The sequence below is a fragment of the Scomber scombrus genome, chromosome 2 (genome assembly GCF_963691925.1).
Source record: "Scomber scombrus chromosome 2, fScoSco1.1, whole genome shotgun sequence".
Taxonomy (NCBI): Eukaryota; Metazoa; Chordata; class Actinopteri; order Scombriformes; family Scombridae; genus Scomber; species Scomber scombrus.
In genome coordinates, this window is record NC_084971.1 from 6,855,183 (window position 1) to 6,866,572 (window position 11,390).

Sequence of the window (11,390 nt, forward strand, 5' to 3'; positions counted from 1 at the left end):
AACAAAATAAAGTCAATTTTTCTTCGGTGTACTAGGTTGGAGGCAATTAATATTAGAGATGGGACAACTAAACCCAAACTTAGCATGAGGGTTAGGTTTATGGTGAATCTTAACTCCAACTACTGCAGATGGCTAGATGCTATTAGAGGTATGAAACAAACCCTTCAAGCAAGTAATGTAATACAAACTTGCATATTGTTTCAATTCATATGTAGTGTTTGATTCACCTTTAATTTCACCTCTAAACATTTTATTTAAACCATATCCTTGCTGAGCTGTCACTCTCTTCATAATCTCTTATTACATGTTACAGTAAATACACGTTACATTCATACAACGGTAACACATTGAAGGGATTCTCTTATACTCGATAGATGATGGAAGTGACAGAAAATAAAATACAGAACAGACACCAAGATTCTTTGTACATGAAGAAGAAATACAAGAACATTAACAGTGTGCAGTCTGGTCCATGTTGTGTTCAGTGCAGCAGAGAGAGGTTTGGTGAAGAGTCAGCGAGACATCATTCGAACAAACTCTGTGAAAAAAGAAATGTTATTGTCATTGGTCAAGAAAATTATTTGATCTCCTTTCTGCCTTTCAGCCAGACTATTCACCTTTGTTTTCTTGGATGCTAATTGAATTTTGAAGAATCTTCTGTCATTTCTGCCAAAAGCAGAATTTTCAATAATTTTACCCTAACATTACGTTAAAGTAGTTTCAGGTGCCTGTCTTTATGGTCAAATCTTTGGAAAAGAAAGGTTTTCCCTTTTTCCCATGTTCCCTTGCTTCATTTACTCTTCTTTTTATTGCTCAGCTTCCTTAACTGAAGCGAAAATCCCATCTTCACTCACCTTCAAAGTCCACCTGTCCATCCCCATTGAGGTCTACATCTCGCAGGATCTCATCAATTTCACGGTGGTTGAGCTGTTCTCCCATCAGCTTCTTCATGGCTTCTCTCAGCTCCCCAAGGCTGATCTGACCATCACCATCTGAATCAAACTGAAAATAATAGATAGAATAGAGAGAAAAAGAGAGATGCATAGAAAATAAAATGCGTAAGAAGTAAAAGTGGGGGAAAGGTATCTTCGCAGGGGCCCACCTGCAATGTGGATGGGCTTTTTGGCCATAAATTCATATATGTTATTCTTGCTTCTAACTGATAGCAGTGATCATAATGCAGACCTCTCTGAACGCATCCCTGAGCTCTTTGACTCCAATCATGTCTGCAGTCTCAGCGAGCATCTTAGGACCCATCAACTCCACAAAGTCCTCAAAGTCCACTCTGCCGCCACCTAGAGGAAAAGGATATTATTTGATACAAAATAAATTGTTGCTTGATCTTCGTTAGGTGCTACAAAGGTAAGTAATTACAGTAAGAAACTGTTTTATGCGACCTACATGCGATAACATGAAATGTTAATGTTATTCTGAGCCCCAAGAGCCAAAAGTAATGGAAATAATGTAGAGTGCATACTCATACCATCAGCACCAGGTAAATACCCCCAGGTTATATGATAGATCAGACCATGTCCTCTCCACAGCTTGTAGACATTTGCTTTACATGGTGACTGTAGGTCAATTCTGTAACTAAACATTATGGGCCTGATTTACTAAAGGTTTGCGTGTGTAGAAACGTGTGCAAACTTGACATCACCCGCAAAAAATGTGCAAGCTGATCTACTAACGCAGCGCACTGATGTTTGTGTCTTTCAACTGTGCAAGATAGTACGCGCTGTCCATTTAGTACGTTTGCCTTAATGAATATGTAATATGGGGCGTTTTAACCCCAGTGTGCAAAATACAGGGAGGAGAAAATGCAAATATGTTATTTAGCACACGCATTGTGATTTACCAAACCTGAAGGTATTATTTCTGACGTTAACTGCGTCTATAAATAATACCTTTGAAGGACAGGTATTAACCGGCTGCGCACTGGGCACAGATGACTTCTGTTACTGTGGAGAGGAGGAGACGGAGGCACAATGACAGGACAGGACAGAGTTTTTCCACCTGTGTTATTAATTTTGGAGTGGAATATTTTTGGTTTTACTAACAGCATTGACTTTGTCACAAATATTCTCCCATATGTCGGTTTTTCTGGTAATATTTGTTTTTGTTATAACCCAATATATTTGTTAACCTCTTCCACTAGAACCTGATCACATTTCATTTTGTGCTTGCAGCTTTCTGCTCGTCCAAATTCTCCATAAAGACACGCAAAACCCTCATTTTAATACTGCTGTCTCCACCCTGTTGCCCCTGTTTTCATTTACGCAGTTATTCTTAGTAGATCACCCGCAAAACGCTCGCAAACGGCACGTGCAATCTATTGCACCGTGCACGCAATTTAGTACACACTATTTGGGATCTTAGTAAATCAGGCCCTATGTGTACTAAATTATTCAATAACATTATTTACCTTTACATTCTTGTCAGCCTCAGTTCTAAAAAACGAGTTGGTGAAAATTTGTTACACCTCAATAACAGCTGATTCTCTTGAATGAGAAAGTGTGTCCAACATTTGATAGTATTGTATATATACACTGCATATTATCCTTCACATTCCCTGTGTCATTGTCCATACATTACATTTTTTGCATGATTTTTTTAAAATATGTGTGCTGACTCACAGATCTGCTGGCTGAGTTCTATCAGCTCCATCTCTGTTGGCATGTATCCCATAGTCCTCATGCATTCTCCTAGGTCTTTACAGCTGATGAAGCCATCCCTGTCTTTGTCAAACTCCTTGAATGCCTCACGCAGCTCTGCAGGGAATTCATATATATGTGTGAGAGATTGCTGTCCGAACTTTTTTGAATTGATTATAGCATCTTTGAGTAAAAATAGACATTCATGGCGGGGGGTGATGAGTTTGATACTGATATATCACGACATATCACTATCACGACATTGTGTCACATTGTAATTGGAACTTTGCAATTAAAATCTTGACTTTGTAATGTTAATGGTTTTCTAATTATGATTTGTGAATTCTGATCAGTTAAAATATCTCCAAAGCTTAGTAATAAAATTATGTTTTTTTTAATAATAATACCAAAAAAATCACAAATCAACACATAATCAAATTACAAATTAATGTTGGAGGTGTGATCTATACTTGAATTGACAATTAAATTGAATTCACTTGAATTCACTTTGCTTTTACACATTTTTAACAAGTTAGAAAAAAAAATACAACAGCAAGGTGACACAGCAGAGAAGTACCTGAAGGATAAGTTGTGATATCGCAGAGGGTTACAAAATTAGACTTATGCATTGACCTGGACAAGTGTTTTTTGCAAGAAACCCAAGAAATCGATGATACATCTCATATTTATATTTTCATAAAAGAAAAATGTTTTCAAAGAATTAAAAACAGCAATATATGTATTCAGTATCACCCTATTAACCCTCCTGAGGAAAATCTTAAAGGTCTGACTTCAGATGTAACAGCCCTTTGTAATCATCAATATTTTCCTAAGTATCTGTAATTTAACTACACATTTTTTCTCATTAACTGTAATGGATTACAGGTTAAAGGCTGAACATAAGTGTCACAGTCAAACAGAGGGATTAAAAAGAAGGCGGGTCAGAAAGAAGAGATGTAATGACTGAGATGGAGCGAAGGTTCAGATTGGACATTTGATATCTCTGTACCTTCCATTTCCTCTGGTCGCAGATCTCTGTCCTGCAGTTGCGTGGATAGAAGAGAGAACACACATACAGCAATGGACAGCCAGTCAGTTTACACACTCTGTGCATTTTGTTCTGCTTCACACATACAGTACACACAGTCACAATGACAAAACAAACATTTCAGTGCTTCAGCTGCTCTGTTCCTCCACTCCTTTCCCTCCTATGACGATATTAATTTTTTTGTTTTTGTTTCATGTTCGTCTGCCCGAGCAGAGATTCTATTACAGGATTATTTCATTTTTGATCGGACTGACCTTAATAACCTTTTCATCCTGCTCTTGCTGGTACAGAAGCTTTGTAAGTCTGCTGTGCATATGCTCCATAACAAGCATTGAAAGTGTACAGTGCCACGTGAAAAACTGCAAATACACAATGAACAAGCATGCAGATTTCTTTTAGCCCCTCTCTCACTTTCTAAACACACAGAAGTGAAGCGTCCATGACACAACAAAGCTGATTAAGTTATTTATGTGTTGATAAAATTCTGAGAAACCAAACCAGAGAATTCCAACCCGCTTGCTCATGTACTAAGTGAATTGGTGAATTGGTAATTTAATGGTACTTTGAGAAATTATCATCAAAAATCAATGAACTTATAATACTTATAATGACAAAATGAATTTAAACAAATGTGTTTGCTCCAATTTCAACAGCACACACAAAAAAACAATTTGAAGTTTGATGTTGAATTGGCTCCACAGTGTGATGGCATGGACAGACGTGATGCCCGTCTGTTCACGATGTGTTCTACGAAGCTGTGACATCAGCAGCAGGAATAATACAAGGCTGGATTAAAGAATGCAGGGGAGAGAACAGTGGCAGAGAGATTACAGCGCTAAATTGTATTACAAATCACAAAAGCTTATCGGTTTTTCATTTCACTATCTGTTGCTGAATTTTTTTCATCTGCATCTGCAGCGGTCCTGCCGCCACTTGATTGAATAAACATTATCACACCTGCACAGGCTCTGCACATGAATGTGCGGCAAACAGACACATAACGCTGTTGCTTGTTATCACTTTTACTAATATTTGTGACTGTCAGGTTGAGGCAAGTTGAAGGCAAATATTTTAGTTGCATTTAGCAAAAGTTAAATACCACCCAGGGAAAAAGGGCACAAAGGCAAAGCAGAAGACATATCCATACATTTATGATGAGCTTTATTAGTATGCCAGAGGACATTTGGTTTGTACTGTGTGCAAAAAATTCTCAATAGCAGTCCAAAACATCATACTCTGCTGCTATGAGCATCAATTCAATGTCTAATTTTTAGTTTGCCATTTTAGAGAACAAAAGGGATTATGGAGGATTAATAACTAGTAAAGGCTCACTCTCACCCTATTCATCTCATAGACTAATCTGTGCATTCTGTCGAGGAATCTCATCTCTTTCCTCGATCTGTGACTTTAAGTTCAGGGAATTGTCCTACAAGTTCATGACTGTGATTGCTCAGAAAGTATGCTCTATGACAGAGTTCTAACATAAGAGGTCAGCATGCTAACATGCTCATAATGATGATGTTGATAGGTTGATGTTTGGCTGGGATAATGTTAACTGTGTTCACCATCTTAGTTGTGTGTTTTAGCATGCAGACATTTGCTAATATGCACCAAACAGTTGAGCCTGATGGGGATAAATGACAATAGTTTTGTAGGTATTTGGTCAAATTAAAATTTTGTTTCTGATGATGGCACAAGAAGAAAAGTGTACATCACCAAAGTGATTATAATTCTCTCACTGTGGACCTTGTGGACTGTAGTCATCCATCCTTTCCTGCATGTCACACCCCCCTGTCGCTCCCATGTTTCCTGTCTGTCTACTTCCAAAAGTGTCTATGCCAGACAAAATCTGCTGATGCAGTGCTGTGGTGGTATGTGTATTCAGGATGTGGGCCAATTCTGGTTCATCAGTTTTTTCTTGGTTGATATACAGCATTGCTATGGCTTGCTTGTGCCCAGATTTGGGAAATGTGGGCTGGATGAAAATGCCGAAAGTTTCGGGTTTGGGTTGGATCTGGGCCAAAGCAAGTTTGCTATCTGTTCCCAGTAGGACTATCAGAGCTTTTTCTTGGAAGCTGCTTGTTACTGCTAGAAGCAATGCTGATGACAGCAACTGAACCAAAACATTGAAGATCTGGACCAAGTAATCACTCTATAGAGCTTAGGGAAACTGAGTCACCCAACTGTCTCCATCAGTACAAGCAACATATCAATCAACAACATCACATGTAGACATTTGATAAATTAATGTACAAATATTCATTAAAGCAGCTTTAAAAGAGTCATTTTGAAATAAAGTTGGTAAGAGGGTAATAATAATAATAATAATAATACATTTTATTTGTATTGCACTTTATATTTTAGGAATCTCAAAGTGCTACAGAGCAGAACATGTTCTAAAAAGGGTTAAAAGGAGAACCTATAAAAGACATTTAGCAAAATGCTTTCGTAAAAAGAAAAGTTTTTAGGTCTCGTTTAAAAAAAAAGGGTGTCCCGATGAGTCACCTTGAATCTGTCACACGTGCACAGTTAAACAAGCCATATGAAAAAATAGTGGCAGAACTTAACACTTCACACAGACAAGAATCTAGGACAGCTTTCATACTTTTATATTCATTCATTCAACAAAAACACACCAATACAGTGGAAGAATATGTAAATTACATCACATCATACATTAATGATATTCAGCCCCTGTTTAAATAAATATTTAAAAAAATTCTGTTTCTCCTCTGGACTCAACCCAAGGTCAACCAATATCTCGGGAGCCTCCAGCTCACTAAAGCACCTGTGATTATAGACATCACCTCCTTCCTAATGGCTCTTTTCAATTAGGGCTGCTGTCCGCACAGTCAGGAAATGACTCTGTTATTGATCTCTGCCACATCTCCCCTCTCTACATGTGACATTAATCAGACATCGGAGGTGTGCCTGATGTCTCCTGTGCTGTTAGAAAATGAATTTATGATGTTAATTACAATCTGGACAAATTGTGAGGGCAGTAACTCTGTCTTTAAACTACAATCTGTTCTACTTTCAATTATTTTCTTTTTACAGCCCATGACTCCTATAGGACATACAATATGAATAAATGATCCTTTAAATGTCTTTCTTTCTTTTTACTTTTTGTCATTGAGATGTTTTGTAAAAAAAAAATGCAACAGAAGTTTTGAAGATTTGATTGTGCTCATAAATTCTAGTTAAATATGTTGAAATCATTGTGTACAGCAATGAATGATTTACTGAGTGAAATACTTATAGGTGGAGATGGGATTGGAGAGCTGTGATGACATCACACTGAACCGATAGATGACCTTAACTCCACAAGTCTTTGGACAGTGAGGGCACTATGAAAATGGATGGATGAAAAGGTTTATGAAAGAGATTTTGGCTATGATAATTCCAGTGTGTGTGTGTGTGTGTGTGTGTGTGAGAGAGAGAGAGAGAGAGAGAGAGAGAGAGAGAGAGAGAGAGAGAGAGAGAGAGAGAGAGTCATACATACAAGCTGGCTCTGTGAGAAGCCCTGTCTGAGGAAGATACAAGCAGGCCCCACTATGTTGTGCAGCACGTTGCAGTTCTTAACCAGAGCACAAAGCGGCTCATCGATATCCCGCTCGCTCCCTCCTTCCTCCTCCTCGTCTGTGTCCACCTCACCTGCACCACCCCGATCCCCTAGCATGGCTGCAGCCAATGGGTTGTCGTTTCGTTGTACAGGTGACACCCCCTTAATGGAGGGGAAGCAGCCAGATCAGGAAACAGAGAACATTACTGCTTAAATTCCGCTGACTGCAATGAAGCTAATTCACACTACCTACTGTTATTACATCCATATGTCAGCATTTAAAATATGATTCATTTATTTAAGTATCATTATTGAACTGCAAATTATTGCATCTGACATTTTAGCAATATAATTTTTTTCTGAACTGTGGCTGAGAAATTAAAATTTCCACAAACTTGGAAGTTTATATATTAATATCTAAATATACGTTTACAATTATCTTACATATTCAGTTTAACGCACTAATGAATTTACTTTTCTCAGTAAAAAACAATTAATCTTTTCTTACCGTATTCTTTTTACTGTTCTTTTTAGATGCCTTGTTGATGTTACCCATGACTCTGAGCTCTCGTGATCTCTTCCAGCCCCCCCTCCCTTTCCTCCTCCTTTGTTCCCTCACTTCTCAACTGTTTCCCCTTTTCCACCTTATCTTACTCTGTGCTCAACAGCTACAAAAAAGGTAAAAATTCAGCAACATACTACATCCAGTTCATCCCACATGGCATTTCCTTTGAACATCCAGTGAGCCAAAGACATTTCCACTGGCACCACAACTAAGCAAATGAGGACTCTTCTCATAGCACGTGCCACAATCCAAGATCCTATTGGTCCAGTGAGAGGCAAGGTAGGCTTCTGATGTTGCATTAAATCCTAAACTCCTATAGGTTGTTGGAGGCTGTCATGTTGAGCTTTGAGACATGTAGTGTGATATGGAATGGCATCAGGGTGCTGGAGATTGACGGGGTGGAGTTGGAGAGCTGGGTCATATCTGGGCTGAAACAACCTGCTGCCAGATTCCGGCTCTGATTGCATGACTCGAACATTTTCTCTCTCTTGTTGTGTCTCTCTCTCAAACAAACACACACACGCACACACACACACACACACACACACATTTTTCCCCCTCCTATTTGTGTCACCCCGTCTCGCCTCAAGTGATCCCTTGAATTTGGACCAACTTAATCTAATCCATCCAACCCACCTTCCCCTCTCTCAAACATTATGCTTATGTTCTCAAAATGACTAGTCTGGCACAATTGTATGTGTGTGTGTGTGTGAGAGAGAGAGAGAAAGAGGGAGAGAGCAAGAGAGAAAGGGGGAGGGGATGGGTAGAATTATGGAGGGGGAGTTGGCTAACTGTTTAATCCCCAGCATTTCAGATTAGAGGAAAAGAGTGATGTTGGCCTGGGGAGTAGGAGCTTGAAGTGGGGACATAGAGGAGAAATATTTATCTGACTCAATCCCTTCTGATATTCAAGAGTGGCAGGAGTAGCGAAACACTGAGACTGATGAAATAAAGGATACGAGAGAATATAACCTCCAAAAAGTTCTTGTGAAAATGTCAGAAAATGTAAAACCAAATGAAAGGGTATGACGAAAAAAGGGGGACACTTATCAAACTACAGTGAAAGTGAGGAAAATTTGGCCAAATTCCCAAATAGATCTCATCCAATAAAGACATATTTGAAAAACCCTCAACCAAACACTGGGAACATTTTTGAGTATTTAAAAAAAAAAACACGTTTTATTTAGCCATTAAACTGTGAAGTTATATTTTCTATACGTCTTTCCCTCTACAGTAAGTATTATGGTCTGTCAAGTAATTCTAGTTAAGAATACAAAGGTAATTTAATTTGGGTTTTTTGCCTAAAAGACATTGTGTCTAGATAAACTACCTACTGCTGTGACATCAGTAGAAGGAATAATACAGGGCTGGATTAAAGAATGCAGGGGAGAGAACAGTGGCAGAGAGATTACAGCGCTTAAATGTATCACAAACCACAAAGGCTTGTCTGTTTTTCATTTCTCTACCTGCCGCTTAATGTTTTTCATCTGCGTCTGCACCACTGTCCAGCCAGTACTTGATTGAACCAACATTATCACACCTGCACAGGAACATGGACAGCAAATGGACACATAAGACTTTTGCTAAAATTTGTGACTGTCAAGTTGAGCAAAGTTGAGCCACTGTTGGTGTTTTCATTTCCGAACCACTAGAATCACTGAACATCTCAGAAAATGTCTAAAATAGAGTGGCAGAGATTTAAAGTTTAAGGGCAAACATGAGAGAAGATTTCAGTAATTCATCATGTTAATTACGATGAGCTTTATTAGTATGCCAGAGGACATTTGGTTTGCAGTGTGTGCACACAATTCTCAATAGTAGTCCAAGACAAAGAAAAAAAGTCAATAGGTCACCAAGGTGATTACAATTCTCAGTAAATCCATGCAAAAGCTGCCAAAACCAACACACTGACATATTGAAGGATTTACTGGAGGGATGTCAAACATATGGCCCCCTGGATAATTTTGCTAGCTATGAAAGTTGCAGAAAAGTAAATCTAATTTTTCTGCTGCTTCAGAGGTTTTTTCCACCCTGACCATCATATTTAGAACATTCATATATTGAACATCAATCAGCAGCTGTGTAAAAAAAACTGAGACATAATATCGTTGAAATTGCACTCATTTTTCTTAAGACATCTCAGGCTGTTCATCTGTTTTCTAAATAGATGGTTTATTATAGTAAAGTTATAATATGTATATTATATATTAATGGAATAGTTTTACTGGTCTGGCCCACTTGAGTTTGAATTGGGTTGTATGTGGCCCTTGAACTAAAATGAGTTTGACACCCCTGATTTACTGGGTGAAATTCTCATGAAATTCCCATTTCCTCTTTTCCACCTTATCCTCCCGCCCATGCTTATTTTCTTACATCCTGTCTGTTTCCTGTTTTCCACTTTTTTATTTCACTCTGCTCAATAGCTGGATAAAAGTAAAAAATTCAGCAAAACTCTACATCCAGTCCATCCTACAGTGCATTTTCTTGGACTACCCAGTGAGGCAAAGGCAACATTTCAACTGGGACCACAATTACAAGGACTTCTTGGTGCACGTGCCACAATCCAAGATCCTATTGGTCCACTGAGAGGCAAGGTAGGCTTCTGATGTTGTATTAAATTCTAAACTCCTATAAGTTGTTGGAGGATGTCATGTTGAGCTTGTGTAGTGTGATATGGAATGGCAGCAGTTTTTTTTGCTTGCAACAGTTACATTCTGCCTAAGTAAATGTTTTTGTCTACTATGGTGTCTATATTAATGAAACAGAAACAAACAAATAAAAACAGGCAGAATTTTTGCAATTTGTACGACTTTTCTTTGTTGTCCATTCTACTTATTTTCTTGCTCTCCGGCCCTCCTCCTTTCCTTTTTCCTTCCCTGTATTCATCATTCTTTCCCTCCCACATTTCATCCTTAAACTGCTAACATCAAAACTCACAAAACTGGAGATGTGAGATTCTTTACCCAACAGCAAAACAGAACTCTATAATATATATTAAATGCTGTGCTGATGCTTCTTTTACTTAAGCAAATAAATGCAATATTTTTTCATGATGTAACAACTGTACAGCTATAGTGCAATCACTGCTATGAGGACTCTCTAATCCTTTTGGCACCTTCAAATAGATTAAAACTGCAGTTGTGATCAGGCTTTATTTCACATGATCTCGTGATCTCCAACTTCATACATCCTTCTTATACGTTTTCTGATGCTAGATTTAGTCCAGCAACTACAGTATGGATGGATACTTGTGTTGTGGGGAGATAAATGTATTTAAACAGACACAGTTTGGATTTGCCTCCCTTTTGGGGACAAAGATCAAATCCCCATAAATCATTAAAAGATGATGAAGACTTGGTTAAAGGTTAAGGTAAGGTTAGGGTTATATGAATGTGTGTGTGTGTGTGTGTGTGTGTGTGTGTGTGTGTATGTGTGTGTGTGTGTGCGTGTGTGTGTGTGTGTGTGTGTGTGTGTGTGTGTGTGTGTGGGGCACCACATGACTGTTGTATACTAGTCATGTGGTGCTGTATTTGTGCCAGAGATTAACGCAGTATGTGTAAGGTC

The 11,390-nt window shown here is 38.4% G+C and overlaps 1 protein-coding gene across 2 annotated transcripts; it reads right to left on the reverse strand.

Annotated features, from left to right (window-relative positions):
- Positions 1–512: 512 nt before the first annotated feature.
- Positions 513–7,817, reverse strand: cabp2a (calcium binding protein 2a). 2 transcript variants are annotated; one of them, XM_062428505.1, is made up of 7 exons: positions 7,770–7,817; positions 7,202–7,423; positions 3,661–3,691; positions 2,634–2,768; positions 1,186–1,295; positions 855–1,002; positions 513–538 (listed from the first exon to the last, which is right to left on the reverse strand). In XM_062428505.1, exons 1-7 carry the CDS (start codon positions 7,815–7,817, stop codon positions 513–515), a joined length of 720 nt encoding a protein of 239 aa, XP_062284489.1. The 2 variants fall into 2 exon arrangements, with proteins under 2 accessions (XP_062284489.1, XP_062284499.1); XM_062428515.1 differs by lacking the exon at positions 7,202–7,423.
- Between the last annotated feature and the right edge of the window lie 3,573 nt (positions 7,818–11,390).